At 39.0% G+C, this 23,761-nt stretch overlaps 1 protein-coding gene across 1 annotated transcript in view; it reads right to left on the reverse strand.

Moving 5' to 3' along the window:
- igsf21a (immunoglobin superfamily, member 21a) overlaps nt 1-23,761 on the reverse strand; it is a 268,718-nt gene that overhangs the window by 99,890 nt on the left and 145,067 nt on the right. The window contains exon 3 of the mRNA XM_017450972.2: nt 8,178-8,299. Coding sequence (XP_017306461.1) covers nt 8,178-8,299 — 122 coding nt within the window. The remainder of the gene's footprint in view (nt 1-8,177; nt 8,300-23,761) is intronic.

Here is a 23,761-nt window from a genome sequence, read left to right on the forward strand (position 1 = left end):
CCCGTATTATCTCTGTACCAGTGTTAATGTGGAGATGTGTGACTTGTTTGCCCAGCAGTGGGCTCACACCCCTCCCCTTTCCCATCCCCCTGCTCAACAGCAGTTAAACACAGAGTTACGATACTCTTCATACAGACACCCAACAGTGTCCTGACTAATATTATAACAGACTTGCAGCAATAAAATAATTTGTTTGTTTATACTGATTGAAAATGTCCGATAAGTTGATTTAAATTCCCTGGGTCGAATGGAACACCAGTGTACTGAAAGGTAAGGTTAAAGGTGCGACCTTTAAATGCAATTTTTAAATAGTTACATTTATACTATCTTCATATTCCATTAATAATCCGACTGAGAGCTCCAGCGGAATAAAACCATTCGTGTACACCTTTATTAGAACGGAGTGCTTAATATTCATCAGACATACAGCCCAAGAAAAGCTTAAATAAAACTTATGCAGTTCTTCCAAGGTGGAGGCTTGAAATATAAAACATAAGAGAACATTAGAAGATGAGTAAAGGCAATATAGCTGATGTACTGATGGACAGTGTGTCCATTTGGTTATTTTTAACAACCTTCGCTGTTGAATGTCGGGCAAATATCAAATGCTGAGCCAAATTTCCTGCGGTCACAAAATATTCCTGTCTTCTTGTATATTTAATAAGGGCATTTGGAGGGTGTTTTGCTCAGACAGAACTCATTTCAAACGGAAAACCATGAACAAGCTGACTGAGTACTCCGCTAACTAACTCTGACAGGACCCATGTGCATAAACGCTGGTCTTTACATGTGCTTGAGAGAAACTGAGAGTTTAAAATCAGAGGTCAAATCAGTTGTATGGATTCCCAGATTTCATGTCTGGGCTATTAGCTTTTTATTCGTAGCTGTCCTGCAGACAACCAGAAAAAGAAAATACATCCTACTCCTTATTGACTTTTGCAAAACCTACAGTGGATATAAAAATTCTACACATCCCCTTTCCCACATTTAATGTGATATAGCTACTGACAAAAACAAACGGAAATGTTTTAGGGGAGAAAAAAAACACAGAATTCTTACAATAAGCTGGTTGCAAAAATGTGCACACCCCTTAAACAATACTTTGCTAAATCACCTTTTGCTTGTAATAAATCACTCAGTGTTTTGGGGCAAGATTTGATTTGGCAATTATTATTTCACGCTTCCTTGCAAAAATGCTCCAGATTCCACTGAGTGTTTATTTGTTATGCAACTATAATTAAATATGGTGATGTGACACACCTCAATGCTGTAACTTTAGCACCCACCACCTCCTCTACTATATAAAGCCCACTCCAAAAGTATTGGAACAGCAAGGCCAATTCTGTTGTTTTCACTATAGATTGAAGACATTTGCCTGTGAAGAGTGCATTTGTTGTCAAAAAGGATAAACTATCATGAAGACCAGAGAGCTGTCTATGGGAGAAAAGCAAGCTATTCTGAAGCTGAGAAAAGAGGGAAAATCAATCAGAGCCATTGCACAAACATGTTGTAGTGCCACTACAATCTGGAATGTTCTGAAAAAGAAAGAAACCACTGGTGTACTAAGAACCAGAGATGGAACAGGTCGGCCAAGGAAAACAGCAGTTGATGTCAGAAACATTGTGAGAGCTGTGTGTGAAGAAACCCCCCAAAACAACAGTCAGTGACATCAACAGCAACCTCCACAGGGTAGGGTGAAGGTATCACAATCCATCGTTCGAAGAAAACTTTGAGAGCAGAAATACAGCAGTAAGAATCAAAAAGAAAAATTTGAATTTGGAGAGAAATACAGAGATGAGCCACGAAAGTTCTGGAACCAAGATGAACCTCTACCAAAGTGATGGAAAGGCTAAAGTGTGGGGAAAGAAAGGATCTGATCATGATATAATAATAATAATAATAATAATAATAATAATAATAATAATAATAATAAACTTTATTTTATAAAGTGCCTTTAAAACAACTTCTCAAAGCACTGTACACAAAATAAGCAGTACACAGAAAAATAAAACATAAAAGTTTATAAGAACAACAACAACGTTAATAATAATATGTTCACATTTCTTAGTTCCCTCTGGATCCTGGCAGCAGAGACGATCCCAAACATACAAGCTCATCTGTGAAACGTGGTGGAGGTAGTGTCATGGCTTGGGCTTGCATGACTGCTTCTGGAACATTCTCACAAATCTTTATTGATGATGTAACTCATGATGGTAGCAGCAGAATGAATTCAGGAGTTCACAGGAACATACGATTTGAAGCCTATCCGTTGAGGTTTATATTAATGAGCTTCCTTATATTTACATACATTTACACAAACGCAAGCGCTCTCATACGACCCAAACATTTGGACGAATATGATATTTCTTGTGTAAATGCTCCTGCAGTGGAAAAGGGGAATAATACTATTACAGTCGTCAATATTTCCATTATAATTCACATACATCAAAGACAATAAAGTTGATTTGTCTTGCATTGTCTGTTGCATCAATCATTAATTCCCTGACACACAGCATATTGTAACATGCTCTATCTCATCATTATAACTCAAGAGATTCCTGTGAAAGATGGTGGTCATACGTGACAAGGAGGAGGTGTTACTGAACTTCCGTCTCCTCCTGAAGGTAGCCTGGAGGGCCTGGGTGGGTGGAACTACTTTTCTTGTGAGCTGAATATTTCGCCGCAAGCCGCTCTGTCTCAGAGGAGCAGGTGGGAAGACGAGGTGTCCATGCTGATGAGAGCAGAAAGAGGGCAAAAAGGGGAACAGGTTCTGAAGATTTGCTTTTGTTTTTGAATGACAGCCAGAGCTCTGAACTCTATCCTTCCTGCTTTGGCAGCTCCGCAAAGAGCTTAGCTGTCACCCTGACTGAGGATGAAAAAAATATATATAATAAAGAAAAGAGACGCAATATGCCTCCAACTTTATGACTCTCATTAAAAATTAAAAACAGAAGGAATTAATTTTTTAAACACCTTCAACGACACTGTCTCCCTCAGGAGAGGTGGAAGTTGTTTGAGACGTCGAGTTTTCATTTAGCGCCACTGTGAATATTGAAGGGAATAAAAGTGTCTTGTTTGACACTTTGGGTTTTATCAGGAAACTGAGCTGTCTGAGGAACTGAATCACCAAAAAAAAAAAAACATGGACATGACAGTGAGATTTCTGAAATCTCCTAGGACAAAACAAGAGGAGGAGATGAGACGAAACGCGACATGACAGAAAGACATGCCAAGATGGTTTAAGTCTAAAAGCAAGGAACATCACTGTTCACTATTATCACGAGCAAGTCAGATATCATGTCAAACCTCCAGACATTATGCATAGTCTAGCCATTGTCCTCCTATACTGTATATCAATCCCCCCAGGATTTTGCGATTCTGTGATCACAGAAATGAACGCAAAATCGAGGAAACTCCAAAATATTTGCAGGAGCTCACAAATTGTCAGAATTACTGCAGATTTTCCGCAGATTTGGGCCAAGACACATCATGTGGCGTCATCACAGCATGTATTCGGCCAAAGCCCTCTTCGAACATGAGTACAGCTAAAAGGTCTCATTTACCAACAAACATCACTGCAAAAGACTGTGCAAAGTAATTTTGTGTAATTCCAATATTGCCAGTTCAAGTAGTCTTGAACCTCTCTTCATCTCCCTCCACTGGCTTCCTGTAGTTGCCTGTATCAAATTCAAGGCCTTGATGCTCACGTACAAGACCTTATCTGGTACAGCACCCTCCTACCTCAACTCTCTCCTGAAGGCTTACGTTCCCTCACGCAATCTGCGAGCGATTAACGGCCGACGCTTAGTAATGCCTACTCAGCGTGGCTCGAGGTTCCTTTCAAGAACCTTCACACTAGCTGTCCCCCAGTGGTGGAATGAACTTCCAACCTCAATCCGGACTGCAGAATCTGTCACTATCTTCAAAAACCAGCTAAAGACCCGCCTCTTCCGTGAACACATAACTAACCCCTAAAACGCCAACCCCACATTATCCTTTAAAAAACAACTTCTCTCGCTCGTACACCTCTACTCTGCGTACTTTGCTTTTCTGGAACTCAAAAATCTTGTATGTTAGTAATACTTGTATTGTTCTCCGCTTGATACATCACTTTGCTTGTATTTCCTCATTTGTAAGTCACTTTGGATAAAAGCGTCTGCTAAGTGAATAAATGTAAATGTAGTCTTCTGCAAAAAAAAAAAAAAAGCACAAACAACTCAAATTTGGATCTCAACTTTTGAAAAAAGCCACAACAAAATCAAGCATTTTTGGCTGCAACAATCACAAAAATAACTCCACAAAAGTTCCTGTATGAACTTGTATATAAGGTTCATGGTTCGGGTGGCGTGTGTTCTGAGATGCTTTTCAGCTCACCTTTGTTGTAAAGAGTGGTTATTTGAGTTAATGTAGCATTAAACATACTATGTACAGGAGGACAATGGCCAGACTGGTTCGACCAGACAGGATAGCTACAATAACTCGAGTAACCACTTATTACTGTGTTGAGCTGAAAAGTATCTCAGAATGAACCACGTGTCAAACCTTGAGGTGGATGTTCTACAATAGGAGAAGCCCCCATTAGTTTCCACTCCTGTCAGCCAAGAACCAGGAATCTGAGGCTACCGTTGGCATAAGCTCATCAAAAATGTTGAAAATTTTACAATTTTCGACTGGTTGGTTTTGAAGAACCTGTTCTGACTGTACCCTTAGCTTGCTGTATATACATATCACGTCCTCTCACTTTGTCTCTCTCTCTTAGTCTCTGTCTCTCACACTTTCATTTCGGGGCAAGAAGGTGAATTAGTCGGAGACCTCGTGCTCATGTGGCTCAGGGGTGAGGATGAGAAATAACGCCTGTGAAATATCTGCTCGACGTGCTTGTGATATCACTGTGTGATGTTTCGAAGTGTGAGTGTGTGTGTGTAGAATCGTGAGAAGTCTCTGCTTGACTCTTCCAAGCTGAGCATTATGTGAGATAGACAGGTCAGTGCAGGTGGTCTCCTGCTGCTTCTTATGGTGTGGCTGTCAATTTACTTCCTGCTGGGTAGGAGTGTTCATTCATCTTAGTGTAAGTGTATGTGTGTGTGTATGTGTGTGTGTGTGTCTCATGTTTCAGAGGAGGCTCAGTATTGAACGTGAAAGCAATATCTGCTCACACAGATTTGAAGAAAAATAAGGTTTAGGGGTCAGGAGATGTGTGGCTAGTAAGCTAGTGCGAGATCAGGAAATGAGTCTGAGATGTAGCTTGTAATCAAGGACATCTTCACAAGATGTCTCTGTCTTTCTGTCTCTGTCACTGATGTCAAAAATATGATGGCAACCACAACGATAATGATCATCATATTTGGTGGAAAGTTAATAAGCAATAAAACACAGCAAAAATTGTACGACACTTACCTCCAGTCTGTGCCTGCGTGAAAGGAAACAACTCTCCACACCAGCAGGGGGCAGTAATCACATCCTACAGTATGTTAAAATCTAATTTCCATTTACTTTTGAATAAAAATAATTCAGGAGTGTAGCCAGGTATAAGGACAATTAGTGCTGTTGAGAAGTAAGATCCCTGAATTTACATTATTTACATTATTAACATATGTAAATCCCTGGATTTACATTATTAACATATACGTGAGATTAAGCATAGCAATTATGAATGTCTGAAATGATTTAACTACAGAATTTTGGCTGATGTTCAAACTACTCAATGAGAAGACATTTCTGTCTTATATTATCTACTGTCCAGCACTCCCCCCCCCCCCCCCCCAAATGTTCCTATAAACTTCTGAATTCATTCTGCTACCATCATGAGTTCCATCTTCAATAAAGATTAATGAGCCTATTTCAAATGCAGCCATGCAAGCCCAAGCCATGACACTACCTCCACCATGTTTCACAGATGAGCTTGTATGCTTTGGATCATGAGCAGCTCCGTTCTTTCTCCACACTTTGGCCTTTCCATCACTTTAGTAGAGGTTAATGTTGGTTCCAAAACTTGTGTGGCAAGTTTGTATTTCTTTTCAAATTCCTAATCTGACTTTCTGATTCTTACTGCTGATGAGTGGTTTGCATCTTGTGGTATTGTATGGCTTCTCTATTTTTGCTCTCAAAGTATTTTTCAAAGGGTGAATTCTGATACCTTCACCCCTGCCCTGTGGAGGTTCTTGATGATGTCACTAACTGTTGTTTTTGGGTTTTTCTTCACAGCTCTCACAATGTTTGTCATCAGCTGCTGTTGTTTTCTTTCTTGTTTTTCGACCCATTCGGTGTCTGTTGCTCAGTATACCAGTGGTTACTTTCTTTTTCAGGACATTCCAAACTGTTGTATTAGCTATTCTGAATGTTTGTGCAGTGCCTCTGATTGATTTTCCCTCTTGTCTCAGCTTCAAAATGGATCACTTGTCTCCCTTAGACAGCTCTCTGATTTCCATGTTGGTTTATCCTTACTTAACAACAAAAGCAGTCTTCACGGGTGAAACTGAAGGCTAAAACCAAGAGTAGATGTTCAGAGCTATTTATTGTTTAAACAATCAATCTAACAGGACACCTACAAGTCACACATTCCAATATTTTTGCTCACCTACAAATTGGGTGGTCTGATACAAAATGTGCTATGTTCTAGCACATCTACACAGAAATACAGGGAAATGCAAGCTGAAATTCTAAACTCTCTTCCCATCTTCATCTTTTGATCTCAAACCCAAAGGTCTTCAGTCTACAGCAAAAAGAATTGAATTAGCCTTGCCATTCCAGTAGTTTCAGAGGGGAATGTATGTGTGTGTGTGTGTGTGTATATATATATATATATATATATATATATATATATATATATATATATATATATATATATATATATTCTAAAGCAAACTAGTCAAACAGAATAAATAACACGTATTAATCAGTCTGAAACTTTGTTTGACTTACACATTACATGCTAGGCTTCGTATTAGCTTTGTTAGCAGATTAGCAGAGCACGCTACCTACATACAGTACACTCGCCAGCTATGTCTGGATGGATATTTCATTGCAAGCTTAATTTTTTTTGAAACCATGTGCAAGTTTTTGTGCATCAAAATGTAAATTGGACCTAGGAATGAAAGTTGTCGGTGGGGTACTGAAGAAAAGTTGGACCACATACACCATAGGATCCGTCTAAGGAATTGTCTGAGGGAACTGTTTGAATGTCGCTTTACTACATCTTATCTAATTTGCGTAGAATTGAGAAAATCTCAAATCAAAGCAACTATTGCTAATATCGCTGTTCCATGTTCACGTACGGAGAAAATAAACAATTTTTTGCCACTTTGTCATTTTCGAGTGTGAATATAGGGTTAATTCACAGTCAGATACTGAAATCCCATTCATGTTGACAAATGTCAGTTACCAGCTACTAGATAGTCAGGGCCAAGGAGGCGGGGCTAGAAATCACAATTTTATTATTCAATTTAATGTTTTAGGTTCATTTTCATTTATTTACACACAATGGCATTTACTGTTGATATTTAGCTTGAATTTACATCAGTGATCCACGTAAAATCTGACATCAAGTTGGCGTAGACTCTACTTACTGCACTAGATGCCCAATAGTATTACATTTGATATTCAGCTACAGAAAAAGTGCGATTACTTTTAGGACAAAGTCAGATGGCTTTTTATGGGTTTTTCACCGCTACTAAAACAAACTTCTTCTGGCTCAGACAAATGAAAACGCCATGTTGATTTTTAAAGTAAAATAAGCTGCATGCCTTTTTTATTATTATTATTTATGTCACAGGAAATCAGTTTGCAGTATTGTTAGTAAAATAATATTTTATTGACTGTCCAAGACAGTTCTGGAACACACACTCACTCCATTTCCTGTCTTTATTGCCAACTTTCTCACTTCGGCTGAAGAAGAAAAAAAAAAAAACCCACAACAACAACAACTCGCGGGCTGTATAGCCTCAGGTAAAGTTTAGGTTGCACTCAGAAAACAAGTTCCCATCACAAAGTCTAAATGTCTATTCAGATATATTTCAGGAAATGCTGAGACAATACTATAGAGAGTACACTGTCATATTTTTTTTACTTGTCTAAGGACATTTGGTTCTCCTCGAAACCTAATGATAAACTCTTGCTATCTATTCTGAGTGAAATGTAGGTGATATAGAGTAATAATTCTACTAATACAGGCATCTTACCGAACTGTTGACTGATACACCAGGTCTTCTCTCCTGCGATAGTCCTCCATGTGGGAGTAATTGGTATTAAACATGGCATCATAAGTGAAAATCTTCTGTTTAATTGTGCCTCCATCTGTAACCTGGTAAGGGAAAGGACATAAAAAGGGGGACGTTGAGTTTTGGGATCAACATGGATGTTAAACATTTGTATAACTTTGTTTATAAAATGGATGTTCTGATTTAAAAAAAAAAAAATGTTTTAAGAAACTGAAAACAAGTCCGAAGAAGAGCTTCAGCAACTGTAATAATTACAGCTCTGTATTGTAGGTGGTTTTTCTTCATTTTTACAAATTTTATTTGCAATTCTTCCTTCCTTCCTCTATTTTCTCCCTTCATTTCTTATTTTCTTCATTACTCTTCCTTCTTTACTTCCTTCCATCCTTCACTAATCTTCCTTCCTTCCTTTATTACTCTTCTTTCCTTCCTTCCTTACTCTTCCTTCATTTGTTTTCTCCCTTAATTTCTTCCGTACTCTTCCTTCTTTACATACTCTTCCTTCCTTCCTTCCTTTCTTTCTGCATTCATAATATTAAATGATAATTTTTGTGAAGCAATTATTGTTGTTGTTGTTTTTATTCCGTTTCCTTCTTGGATGAAAATATTGGCCTTAATGCAAGTTAAATTTCAACATGAATGAATGCAGCAATAGAACACACAGGAGAGGCTTGGAGAGGATGTGGTTAATCATACACTGTTGAATGCTGAGATAGTCATCCTTTTTTATTAGTTGGAGGTGCTTTGCGCATATAAAAACTACAAAAAAATTCCAACTCATACATACATTAAACCTCAAATAGGATACAGTAGCAGAGTCAGAGATCCACTACATAAGAATATCTTCTTCTGCAGGCAAGCAATTACCTCATTGATCTATTTAGCTTTATTATCACTAACCAGTGGAGGGAAAAATTCGAAGTGCCTCAGTAAAACTTAGTTAGTTACAGTTACATTTACATAGCGCTTTTCTAGACACTCAAAGCGCTTTACATAGTATGGGGGGATCTCCTCAACCATCACTAGTGTGTAGCATCCACCTGTATGATGTGACGGCAGCCATAGTGCACCAGAACGCCCACCACACACCTGATATTAGTGGAGTGGAGAGAGTGAAGTAGCCAATTCAGAGATGGAGATTATTAGGGGGCCGTGATAGAGAACGACCAATGGGGGAATTTCGCCAGGACACCAGGGTTATACCCCTACTCTTTTACGAGAAGTGTCGTGGGATTTTTAATGACCACAGAGAGTCAGGAACTTGGTTTAACGTTTCATCTGAAAGACCGTGCTGTTTTTACAGTATAGTGCCCACCTGGGGCATCAGGCCCTACACAGACCACAGGGTGAGCGCCCCGTGCTGGCCTCACTAATACCACTTCCAGCAGCAACCTTAGTTTTCCCCAAGAGGTCTCCCATCCAGGTACGGGTCAGGCTCAACCCTGCTTAGCTTCAGTAGGAAAACAGGCAAGAACTGCAGGAAGATATGGTGAATTCAGCACGTGCCTACTTATGTAGCATTAGGCACGTAGCTCACTATAACACAGCACACTAATCATGACTGATGCTTCAGATGGAAATTGTTTGTGGCTAAACAGTCCGTGGCTCTGCAGGAGGTAATGAATTGTGACGAGGTACTCAGAAGGTGAGGTCTAATTCACAGCTAAGGCACCACTCACTCATTTTGTCTCCTTTTACGTTCCTGACAAGCTCGTGGAACACTATGCTTATCTGCTTATTTCCGCGGGGAAAGAAAGAAAGTCTGTTTAGCATCTGAATGACTGAGTTTCTGGCAGACATATTAAGAGACAGACAGAGGAAATGGGTGAGACTGACAGCATTTTAATGGGAGCGTCAGCACTCAATTTGAAGCCCAAGAAGTAGTTGAATGAGAATGGATTTCCAGAAGGTTTTTCTCTGCTTATCCTATTCACTGCCGCTGTAAATATGTCTTCATAGCTGTGATTACTTTTTCCCTGTGAATGGCCTCTGCATTTTTTTGGATATATTTATAGGCATGCTAGCTAGATGTGACACAAATCTGAGTCAGGTTTTGTTTGTTTAACTGATACGTCAATGACGGTGTCACATCCGTCCACCCAGGACATTGCACCTCCATGCCAGCAGGGGTCATGCTCCCATGAATACTAACTCCTTCTTCATCACCTATTAACCTCTTCCCTGTTTAGCCAGATCAAGCACTATCACTGTGACGTCTTGCCAACTTGAATGGTCATGTAAGATAGGAGCCTTGTATTCTGTAGTTGCTATTTCCTTGTTTTGACCATTTTTCAAATTTGTCCTTTGTCTAGTGTATTTCTGAATTTGGCCATTGTTGTAAACAGAAAACAACAACAACAACAACAACAACAACAAAACATCTTGCACATGGTTTCTGATGCATCTCCAGTCTTGTAATTGGATTTTTTTTTTTTTCAATTTCATTTACACAATATGCCTAACATTTGAAGGTGCAAAAAATATTTTGTATTTTGACGCAGGTGAAGTAAATAAAAATACAGTTGCATAAGTATTCACCCCTTTGCAGAATCACATTTAGCCACATACGTATTGGCAAATACTTATGCAATCACAACATTTATGCTTTTTATTGAGAAATAATGTTGCAAATAATGTACACTACCGGTCAAATGTTTAGAAACACTCATTCTATCTTTTTATTTTTATTTTATTTTAGAATAATAATAAAGTCATAAAAACTCTGGAGTAACACAAACGGAACTATGGGAATTATGTTGTGATAAAAAAAATCCTAAATAAATCCTAAGAATTTAGTATTTTAGCATCTTCAAAGTAAACACCCTTTTTGCCTAGAATTTGCAGAAATGTATTCTTGGCATTTTCTCACCCGATTTCCTGAGGAATTTCTTTGAGATGCTTTTTAAACAGTATTAAAGGAGTTCACACCTACGCCAGACTCTTATCGGCTGCTTTTCAGAATACTTCGCTCAGAGTCATCCATGTAAAAAAAAATATTCATTTGTAAATAAAATGTTAGTTTTCTTATGAAAGAAAAGAATACATTGGCACGACTATAGTTTTTTGTCTACGACACCGATTTCAAACATTTAATCATACACCTTCAGATCAAAAGGTTTTTAAGATCATGAGAAACATTTCAGTTTAGTGTCTCCAAACTTTTGACCGGTAGTGTAGGTTTTCCCCCACGTCATTATTATGAGCTATTTTGTGTGGATTCATGACATACAACCCCAAATATGTGTATTTCAGTTTCTCAGATATTTCCCCTTTGAGACTCAGCATGGTTAAGCTACCGGCAGCGCAACAGTGCATGCCTCCAGATTTTTGTCTTTATTTACATTTCCATGTGTGTTTTGGTTTCTGTCCTGTCTCCACCCATGTTGTGTGGTTGTTTTCCCTCAAGTGTCCTAATCATACTCAGATGTATCTGTTTCTCCCTTGATTACTTTGTATATTTACAGTGGGGGAAATAAGTATTGGACGCACCAACATTTTTTTCAGTAAATATATTTCCAATGAGGCTATTCACATGAAATTTTCACCAGACCTTGGTATTAACTCAAGAAATTCACACATATAAAGAAATCCAAGCTTGAGTCCATAAATGAAGTTATGTGTAATAAAGAGGAATGGCACAGGAAAAAAGTATTGAACCCGCTAAGTGAAATTTATTTAATGCTTAGTGGAGGAGCCTTTGTTTGTAATGACAGCTTCAAGATGCTTCCTGTATGAAGAAATCAATCTGCCGCAGTATTCAGGTGTGATTTTAGCCCATTCTTCTAAACATATTGTCTTTAAATCTTGAAGATTCTGGGGGGCCCTCTTGTTAACCTTTATCTTTAGCTCTTTCCACAAATGTTCATTTGGATTCAAGTCAGGTGAGTGACTGGTCCATTTTAACACCCTGATTTTTTTTTTTCTCTGAGACCAATTGGAGAGTTTCGTTTGCTGTATGCTTTGGATCGTTGTCCTGCTGGAAGGTCCACCCACGTCTCATCTTCATCATCTTGGTGGATGGCAGCAGATTCTTCTCAAGAATCTCCCAGTAAAGTGCTCCATTCATCATTCCTTCAATCATATGAAGTCTGCCAGTACCATGCGATAAAAAGCAGCCCCACACCATGATGCTTCCACCTCCAAACTTCACTGTTGGTAAAGTGTTTTTAGGGTGATGTGCAGTGCCATTACTTCTCCAAACATGGTGTGTAGTATGACAGCCAAAAAGTACAATTTTGCTCTCGTCTGACCATACTACACTCTCCGAGTATTTCATAAGCTTGTCCAAATAAGTTGTAGCAAACTTTAAACCAGCTTCGACATGCCTTTTCTTTAGTAACGGAGTCTTGCGGCGTGAGCATGAGCAATGGAGTGCATTGCTTATTGTTTTCTTTGTGACAATGGCACCTGCTGCCTCCAAGTGTTTCTGGCGCTCTTTCCGAGTGGTCCTTGGCTACTCTTCTGACTCCCTGGTCAGAAATCTTGTGAGGAGTTCCTGTGCGTGGCTGGTTGATGACGGAGTGATGTTGTTTCCACTTGCGGATAATGGCCTCAATGGTGCTTACTGGAAGATTCAGAAGTTTAGAAACATCATGTCTGTATCCGATTCCATCAATATGTTTTGCAAAAATAAGGTTATGAAGGTCTTGGGAGAGCTCTTTGCTTTTAGCCATCATGAGATGCTTCTTGTGTGACACCTTGGTAACGAAATGCCTTTTTACAGACCATCAATTTACTAACCCAGCTGATATTAATTTGCCCAGATAGGAGGTATAATTACTTTCTATCTATTTACGGATTTCAACTGGTTCCTTGCCTTACCTTGACTTGGAGAACTGCTTTTTCTTAGCGTGTTCAATACTTCTTTCCTGTGTCATTCCACTTTATTACACATAACTTTATTTATGGACTTTAATGTTGTGAATCTTTATATTTCCAGATTTCTTGAGTTAACACTGATATCTGGTGAAAATGTCATGTGAATAACGTCATTGGAAATATATTTACTGAAAAAAATGTTGACGCATCCAATACTTATTTCCCTCACTGTATACCCCCATGTTTTTTTTTTTGTCTCCTTATGAAGTACACGCTCAGTTGCCTTTTTGTCTCTGTCGTTACCAAACCTTGTTTGGTTTTTTTCTCATAGCCCATTTTTCAATCCACGTGTTTTTGCCTTGCCTTGTTAAGTCTGTTTGCCATTTGCCTGACCATTTCCTATTTTTTGACTCTGAACTTCCCTCTTGTTTTTTTTGGATTTGTCCGCCTGTCTCTTTAATAAAGCTTTTTACTGTGATTGCATCTGTCTCAGTCCGTCTTCGCCCTGCTTACATGACACAGTTCAAGGTTGCAATGTGGAAATGTCCAAAGGGGTGAATACTTATGCAAGGCACTGTAAGTATATTATGTAAGTAGTGTGACCCAAAGAAAATCACCCTGGACAAGAAATGAGTCACATCAACGATGTAACATATAGCATAGAGGTGGATAATTCATTGTCCATCAGTGAGTCATTGGTGAGACTGAGTCTTTTTTTTTATGTGCAACATTTTGTGTTTTATGAAACTCTGAATCACAACCCAGTTAGTTGAGGAGCGAGCTAAATTTGACAAGTACTCTCGAGACACTGCTGGCATTTTTATCTGACTGGATTGACACCATTATTAAAGTGAAAGCATGTGTTATATGTATATGTATATGTATATATGTATATATGTGTATATATATATATACAAGCTCCTGTGAGTTCATATGCTGTGCTTATATTCAAGAGTTTGTACATACCGTTCTGACAATGTAACATAATGGAATTAGTCATCTTCTTTTTCTAAAACATCTTCTCAAATGTAAGAATTGAGAAAATAAACTCTTTATACAGTAGCCCTACTGACCATACTGTTAGGCAATGCATCATCATCAGACTTTTTGTACACTTTGCTAGCAAGGAAGAAGCATTAAATTCCAAGCGTTGATTCCCTCACACAATTCATTCTGGCCTTGCAATCCTATGTGGAATGGCCTGAGTAACCCCTCGGTCTCTGAGAAACCGCATGCCTGGTTCCATGCCTACAGCTAGCACCAGCAAACTAGCAGCGCATCGACTTATAATTGCTCGATCACTGCACACAGAGGAATTAGGAATAAAACGAATGCACAGGCTAAACTATTCGAGGGCACGGGGTAATATTTACTCACCGAGCACAGATGTTAAGTAGCTAGAGACCTGTGTTGTTTAATTAATTTTGCTTTGGTAGCTCTCGCTAGTGCAACCCTTCTTTCAAGTGTGAAATTAAGTGCACTTTACCCTCTTGAGGGGTTCCATCTGTCCATAAAGGTTATAAAATACACAAACTCGCTTAGACAAAAGCTGGATGTAAAACACAGGCACATACTTGGTCTTCAGGAACAAGTAGGCATTTAGGTTACTGTTGCTAAGGCTCATTACTCTGTATGTAAATAAACCAGTTGGTCTTGTTTTGTTTAAGAAGACTGTCCTAAAATTAGGATTAAACATTGTAATTTAGTCCCTGACCATGTAACGCGACTATCTCCAGCACTAACTTCATGCACAATGTATAGAAATGTTGACCCAACGCATTAGAGCCATTACTGCACTCTATGCAACTGACACACTTGTTGCATCTCTTCAGAAAGATAGCTCTTGAAGTATGTTTTTGAAGGGCGATCAAAGAAAAAGTAGTCCTTCATGTACAAGCGTGTAACCTAGGCCCTCAGAAAGGCTCATTTGGCTGTAGGGTTGTTATACAGCTAACACCACTTTGCCCAAGGAACTCTCTGGCATCGTTGTGTTCAGACACAATGTTTATTACAGCCATCTGCTCAGCTTCATAAGTGTGAAACTTTGGAACACAGGCTCGCCAGGATTTTCGCACAATCTCGGTGTGAGTTTACAAGCAGGCAAAGCCACAAAGATCAAGAACTAAAAGCAAGTCGATATTTGGAATGTCGTTTACGCAGCTAGATGCTGGATGCTATTGTCTGTATTAAAGGCTTAAAAACAACCATAAAGATCCAAGCTGTGAGGAAAAACAAAGGAAAAATGGCAAGTTAATGCTTATATTATTATTTTTTATTATTTTTATATATATATATTTTTTAAATAAACACGTCACTGCCCATCTCTATGGAGGACCATGACATTGTTAAATGTAGGACTTATAAGGTTCTTACAAGGACTTACAAGCACCTCAAAGGTTGGGGGTTCGAGTCCCATCTCCAACCTATGTATGTAGATTTTGCATTTTTTCCTCATGCTTTGAGGGCTTAATCAGGGTTCTCTGGTTTCCTCCCTCAGTCCAAAGACTTGCATTGTAAGCTGATTGTCATTTCCAAAATGTCTGTAGTGTGTAAATATATGGGTGTAATTGTGCTCTGTCATGAGTTGGCACCCTGTTGTACCCCGACTTCCCTGGGATAGGTTCCAGGCTCCTCTGCGACCACGTGTAAGATAAGCAGTAGGGAAAATGGATGGATGGATAAAAGATGGAAGCAGTAAGAAGATGCTACAGAAGGTAGTAGATAGTAACTGATGTCAAAGCAAAGTGTGGCGATCTCAAAGAGGAAAAATGCTTAAACTTGAATGGGCCTCACATCAAACCCTGAGGGATTCAACAGAAAATATTGTCTGAACTAATCATGCCTCAACACTATTTTTTTAATCAGACTGAGCACAAGTGGGAGTACATGTTTTCTTGTACTCGTTGATAGCAAAGCAGAGATGAGTAACCTACTTTTGATAAATCTATCAGGGATATCATGGAACATTTTATTTGTGTCTGTTTATGTTGATTTCTGGATAATGTGTGATGCTAGCAAAGATGTTATCAATTCTGTTTAAGAGGATGGCCAACCTACATGTTCAGAGCCATATCAGTGGGCATGGTCATTAAAAATGAGCATATAATGCCAAGAAGTCAGTCCGTACAGGATTTCACCGAGTTTTTTTGTGATTGTTGTGGGCAAAAATGCTTGATTTTGCTGCGGCTTTTTTCAAAAATTTGCAGTATAATAGGTTTTTTGTGCTTTTTTTCTGGAAAACTACTTGAATTAGTGAAATTGCAATTGCACGAAATTGTTTTGCATGGTCTTTCACAGTGATTGCTTGTTTTTTTAAATGAGACCTTTTAGCTGTACTCATGATTTTGGCTTTGGCTGATTGAGCTTTGTGATGACGTCACTTGGCGCGTCTCGGCCCAAATCTGCAGAAAATCTGCGGTAATTCTGAAAAACTGCAGGATCCTCCGAATATTGCGGAGTTTGCTGATTTTGTGTTCATTTCTGAGGGGACTGAGGAGTGTTCATGTCTCAGTGCTTAGTGCTCGCTGAACTGAAGTGTTACAGTTTCTCTGCACTCTTGTTTCTCTGCTCAACGCTTACAAATACCTTTATGTGTACTCAATTTTCAGCACCTTGCAGTCTTTTTTAATTCTAATACTGCTCTGCATGCACATGTTGGCCACCCTCATGCTCACGATTAAAGATATTGTGCAAACAGTATAAGATGTTATATCAGATGATTTGGATTGTAAGAAGATACAGTAGCACATATATGTGGTATCAGACGTTTGAATCTTTTTTACCAGTTCAAGTACAAGCACCATATTGTACTCATATGTTCAAAAAAACAGTTGATGTCGTACCTCAGTTTTGACTGGGAAAAAAAAAACTACGGATCTGGTTGGAATACATGAGTGTTCACAGACGTCCTGCATGAAAAGAACCCACAAGAACAAAAGATGATTGGGAACTGATGCCCGCTTGTATACACTCCAAAATGAGAATGTGTTCGTGTGTATTCGAGTGCATACGAAAATATTAGATAAACAGTGGGCTCTCATCAATCAGCAATCACATCCTGAGTGGCAGAAGGGCTGCACGGCAAAGGTTATTACATTCCCTCTGATAAACAAAACTGAATGACATAGTGACAGAGAAAAAAGCTCCACTTTTTTTTATATTGTGCCAAGAGAGGAGGACGATAAAGAGAACGGGCGCCAGGAAACAAAAGACACCTCGTTGATGAGGTTTTTACCAAACAAAATAATAGTGTGGAAGGTAAACAAGTGAGAAAATGCAGGTAATTGTGATTTTTAGCATGTTAGCGAGGTCAATAGTGGCTTACTTTATCCGGGAGTGCTGTAACAATGAGAGCTAAAAAAAAAAAAAAAAAAGATACTCAGGTGTCTCTGCACATTTTATGAGCTATTCATTCAAATGGATTAGATCTCTACAAGAAATGGCATGTGTCCCTGTGGACTGTGTCTCTTTAACTACAGCAGCAGGAGAAAGTAAAAGAGTCTAGTGCAGCAAAATGACTGAAGGAAAGACAGGGTGCCTCTCATTTCTTTCACTGCACTTCTTTTAGTTCCTTTCTGTGACAATTCTGTGATTTAGATTCTCCTATTGAGAATGGAAGAAAGATAACCAGCCAACCAATCAAACAAACAACAAAAAAAAATCTAAAAAAAACCCTGCAAGGACAGAGAAACGTGGTAAATACAGTATATTTGCTGGATATTTATTTGTATTTTCCAAAACCTAGTTTCTTAAATGGTTCAAACTCAACAGACTGTATGTAAGAACTAGTAAGAATTCTAACGCAAGAGGTGGACTTGTTGGAACTGTGTATGAGTATGCATTATTTACATTATACTCATGCATTATAACACCTAGTGTACATGTCTGTCAGTCATTGAATCAGTAATTGAATCAGTCAGTGAATCAGCCAGTTAATAAATCACATAGTCAGTGACTACGTTTAAATGTGCATCAAATTCCGTGCAGCCATATTCCGATTATGATATTTATATGCGTACAGGCATCGTAATATATTCCTGCATACATGGTTGTAGTAAGTATGCCTGAGTTGCCATTCCTAAATACGAAGCCTACAACTAAGCATCTGTAAGCAGCCACAATTCCTTGCGGACTAAGAGTGCACACATATCTCCTTTCAGTGGATTTTCTGAATAAGGCGTTTACATGCAACAAACTTCCATTTAAAACAGACATATTCCAGTGGTGGGAATCAGAATATTGTCTTAATCTGAAACGGGCAATCGGATTGCAGCACTTACATGACTCCCAGTAATATCGGAAAACTGATATGCATGTAAACATAGCCAGTCAGACAGTCAGTCAATCAAACAATCAGTCAGTCAGACGAAAAAGGCAGGCTGGAGTGGGAAAGCCTGGGTCAATTATAAAACATTTTCTTTTCCCCTCATAACCTGAAATGTGCATAATCATCACAACCTGGTTGTAATATTTATTATTTTATTTTCACTTAAGGCATGGCAAATGACTTAAGTCAGTTGAGGTAAAAAAAATAATTTAAAAAAAGCCTGTCAGCAGTTTGTCACTTTGAAAATAATGTCCTGCTTGCCATTACATTTAGAAACTAAGACACGATATTGATGTAGAAACGCAATGAAAAGCACATGTAGGCAGGTACAGGAATGAGGAGGAGGTAGGAACGAGTCCTCTAAGAACCATGGGCTGCAGATGCAAATTCCCAGAGCTGTCCTGCAGGATTTATTTATACAGCAGCCGCGAATCATCCTCACATCCCTCATGATATACACACACTCTAGAGGACACTGTTTTAATCTGGACAAGACCTGAGATCAAGTTCAGTGCCAAACAGAATGCAGGTGGAGCAAAGCCCTATTTCTGATACACAGCCTCATATTTACAGGAAAAAAAAGCACTGAGTCAGATCCTGAGATGCCAGAATTTTTTTTTTTTTCACAATATATCCTCATAAACATGAAAATATACGCAACGAACACATATTATTACCGGTGCTGAGCAATAGCGCCACAGTGTTGTCCTGAAACTTCATGAAAAATAAATCAGGCTGTTAAGCTAACCATGTAAGAATGCAACGTCGACCAATAACACTCTGTACACACTGAGTGCATGAAGGTACGCCAATGCTTCGGTAAACAACCTTTGTTTGCCATTGGCCTGGTTTCATCTTTCAAGTGATGGCTTCGACTGCATAAACGCAGAGCCTAAAAACCGAGGCATCGAGCCAGGAAGCAGAAATGTAATCAAAACGATGCCTCTCCACATCACAGGGGGAGCAAGGCCGCCTCCTGCTACTCTCTACAGAATGAACAATGCCGGATTATGGGTTTAATAAGATTTATTGCTAGTCTTTGAGTGATTTGTGCAAATTATTGAAAGTCTAAAAAAAAAAAGGAAAGAAAGAAAAAAAAAGAGAGAAGAGATGATCAGCGCTTTGTCCTCATCCTCATATTACACAATGGCTCATCTGCATGGTAATTTGCATAATATTGAGCTCTTACAATAGAGAAAATCATATTTCCTAAGGGAACAGGGGGTTTGTTCAATGAGATATGTACACCTCAAAGCATGGGTGCATTAAGTATAAGTACAACAGCATGAGCACTGCGTATAAGTGAGTCTATTTAAAGAAACACAGTAATATCTGTAGTTAAAGCATCTCGATGCTGCCTTTTGATAGCAAACCGTCAGTTCTGAAATCCTCCACACATCCTCTGGGTATTTAGTACTATTGAGAATTTTAAAACATGAAGGATCTCAAGGGTTTCTCATAGCAGTTTGTTTTAAATGTAAATTAGACATGGATGCATTTGAGTTTGAATTTATATTTCCATGTGAATCACATGGAACAAGTTCCTGTTTAGGGTACATACATTGATTTCAGTTATTAATACAGTGGCCAGTATTTGTACAAGCGACATCCACAAACGTAAATTATTATTATTTTTATTTATTTATTTATCTATTTATTTATTTATTTATTTTAGTAAATTAGAAAGCGCAACAACAAAATGAAAAACACAATGAATTCGGAAACGTCAAATCAGAAAATGTGACACCAAATGTGGAAACGCAGCAGCATTGTATACAGACACCTGTACATCTGCTCATTCATGCAATTATCCAATCAGCCAATCAGGACAAGTCATAAAATCATGCAGATCCAGGTCAAGAATTCCATTTAATGATCAAACATCAGAATGGGGAAAAATGTGATCTCACTGAATTTAATCATGGCACTGTTGGTTCCAGATGGGCTGGTTTGAGTATTTCAGAAGCTGCTGATCTTCAGGATTTCCATACACAACAGTCTCTAGAGTTTACCCAGAAGGTGAGAAAACACATCCAGTAAGCGCCAGTTCTGCAGGAGAAAATGCCTTATTGATGAGAGAGATCAGAGGAGAAAAAGGAGACTGGTTTCAACTGGCAGGAAGGCTGCAGTAACTGAAATCACCACTCTTTACAACAGGACTAAGCAAAAAAGCATTTCAGAAAAGCACAGCACTTTGAATTTTAAGCTGGATATGCTAAAACAGTAGAAGACAACATTGAGCCCCACTCCTGTCAGTCATCAACAGGGATCTGAGGCTTCACTGGACACAAACTGGACAGTTAAAGATGTTTTTCCAATCTTTAAATGAGCAGTTTGAAACTCACATAGTTTCACCCCCATTCTGATGTTTAATGTGAATATGTATCTGCATGATTGTATGCATTGCACCGCAGCAGCATGATGGGCCGATCGGATAATTGTATGAATAAGCTAATAAAGAGGTTGGTGGGTGTCCAGGACTTCCATACAGGTGAAGGAAATGCACTAATTTGAAACAAAATTTGAAAATGGCTAACTTTGTGTTTTGTTGGCATCACTTCACACACACACACCCCACACACCTACAGTACATGAACACACTGATTCACCTCAGTCCTGTTTGCCTCTCTGCCTCCAAGTGAGTGCTGTTCCCAGGCAATCTCCCTTCCTATATAAGTGCATAAATGTCAAACCGCAAACTTTTTGTAGGCGGACTTATATAATAATGCAGTAATGAGGCATGTAAGCACAGCGAGACACTGAATTCTCATACTTATATCCATATGACTTTGCTTCCTCACGCTCGCTGTCTGAAAGTGATGCCGCAACTGTCCACAAGAAAAGCCAAAAAAAAACAAAAAAAACAACGCAGTAATGAGGGTGTACACTGTAGAGCCAGAAACACCACATGATGGCTATCAACGGGTGACATTTGTGTGTCACTCCAACAGAGAGGCCAGAGCTGTGATTGGCCGAGGGAGTGGCGGACAGATTACGACTCGCCTCACCCTCCCAAGTTCGCTCAGTTTCCTTCCTAATGGGCACAAAATCAGGATGGAAAAAGAAACGATTGCGCGACAGGCCGTGATTTGAGTCACACAAGCCTGAGGTGCAATTTAAATGCATTTTTTAAAGGGCTGATTTTGCAAATGGGGTGGAAAAAAATTCCCTCCTAGTAAATGATCCAGGCACTGCAATTCATCCCAATTTCCTGTTAAAAACGAAAATCACGAATATCACGTATATATATTGTCAAAGATCTAGTCTTCCTACTAGATCAGTCAGAACCTTTTATCTTCTGGATTGCATTAAATGTTGAATGTCTTTCCATTTCATCCAATTTATCCATTCCAGGAGGCTTAACTGTCAACATGTGTAATATGTGGTGGGATTTAAATACATCACGCCAGTGTGTGAGCTTAGTGTGATGGTTACAGGAGAAATCAATATACATTCAGACATGGCTAAACCTGGACAATCCATACTCAAACAAGAAAATAGGCCAAGGTTGAAATCAGAAAGTGGCATGAAGACAATATAGTGCCTTTTAACCTTAACAGTTCTACAATTCTCAACAGTTCAACCATTCACGCACAAGTCGCTAGCCTGCCATCAGGGGCAACTTGGGGTTCAACATCTTGCCCAAGAACACTTCGTCATGTGGGCCAGGATTTGAACCGCCAACGCTGCAATTAGTGGACAACCCGCTCTACCACCTGAGCCACAACCACCCCACTCTGTACTATTTATTTCTGTCTGTGTGGAATTTCAGATGTTCTCCCTGTGTTCATCTGGGTTTCCTTTGGGTTCACCAGTTTCCTCCCACCTTCCAAAAACATGCTAGTAGGTTAATCAGCTACATGTAACTGTACATATGACATCTGGCTTCACATTTAGGGTGTATTCCCTAAATCATTACCTCATCCTGTTGTTGATTATTTTCCTATAACAGCATGCCTACTCAGTGTGTTTTGCCTCTTATACCATCGCAATCTTGCCAACAATTACAATATTTAAAAGTGAAATACAAGCATGTCGTCCTATTTATCCATTTATAGTTACATTTAATGTTGTTATTGCATATAGCAGCTATAAACAGCCTTTCTGTTCTTCCTTTGTCCCGAAAACCGCTTTACCTTAAAGCACTGACACTGACTCAAGGCTCCTTGCAAAAAGAGCAATATATATATATATATATATATATATATATATATATATATATATATATATATATATACACACACACACATTTTTTTATTGTTAAATAACAACAATCCGCTTATCCGCTTATAATTTCAGTTGAAATTATGTAGAGCGTCCGACGTACTGTATGAGACCTTGTGTAAGTTGTTACTATAGAAATGATAATGTATTAGGATGAACGCATTAATAGTATGCTGGTATAAATTATTATCGGATATTCCAAACTATACTGAGCTGAGCTTCCCAAAAGCATTGCGAAGTTGAGATCATTTTAACTGAGAGAGAGAGAGAGAGAGAGAGAGTTCAGTGTGGTGCTTGCTCTACCATTTAATGATGATCTTTGTGCTGCGATGCTTTTGGGAAGCTTCATCCTGCTTGACAATGTTCCTAAAATCCTAACCCCCTTCTGATTATAATGATCAGTGCCTTGTTTCTGAGAATTAAAAGCTCTTATTTAAGAAACCGGAGCGAAAAGGCTCAACCTCCTGCTTTACAGACGTTCAATTCTCAGACAAGGAGAGAGCAGATTCAGTCTATTTGTCTCTGACAGTAGTGAATAAATCCTGCTTAAAGTGTTCATCTCCCTGCAGACCCCCTCCCTTCTCTGTGTTAATTGCATGTGTGAACTCCTACTTATTGTCATTTCCTGTCAAATTAGGCGAGGCTCGGGAGGAACCGCACCGTAGTGATGCCTGGATCACACGCTCTGACGTGCGCTCATGCATACAAATGGGAAGGGGAAAAAAAAGAGGGAGAAAATGCTGGAGCCTTACATAAGCCTTAAGTCAACTAGGAGACAAAATCGTGTATTACATAATCCACAGGCTGTGCGTCTAAAAATAAGACTGGAGTGGATAGGGGACCAAGGTGAAACCTTTCATTTGATCTCGATGCTCGATCCAGATGATCAATGAGAGCATACTGCCGGACCAAAGGACACCAAAAAACAAAAAGGTCCTTGCACATGCTTTTATGACTAGATTAATAAATGTAGGAAGGTTCATCGTACATCATAACTGGGACTTTCTGTCATATTGCATCATTCGAACCAGACTGGAGGGTTTAAAACATAGGTAACTAAATTGATGTGTTATTAATAATGCTGACCTTCCATGTAAACATGTTATGTAGCACATGAAAATGTCACTTGACCTCTGGGGAAAAGACGGATTAGGGCGTGAGCGGACAGATGGCCCAGAAG

The sequence above is a fragment of the Ictalurus punctatus genome, chromosome 21 (assembly GCF_001660625.3).
Source record: "Ictalurus punctatus breed USDA103 chromosome 21, Coco_2.0, whole genome shotgun sequence".
NCBI classification, from domain to species: domain Eukaryota; kingdom Metazoa; phylum Chordata; class Actinopteri; order Siluriformes; family Ictaluridae; genus Ictalurus; species Ictalurus punctatus.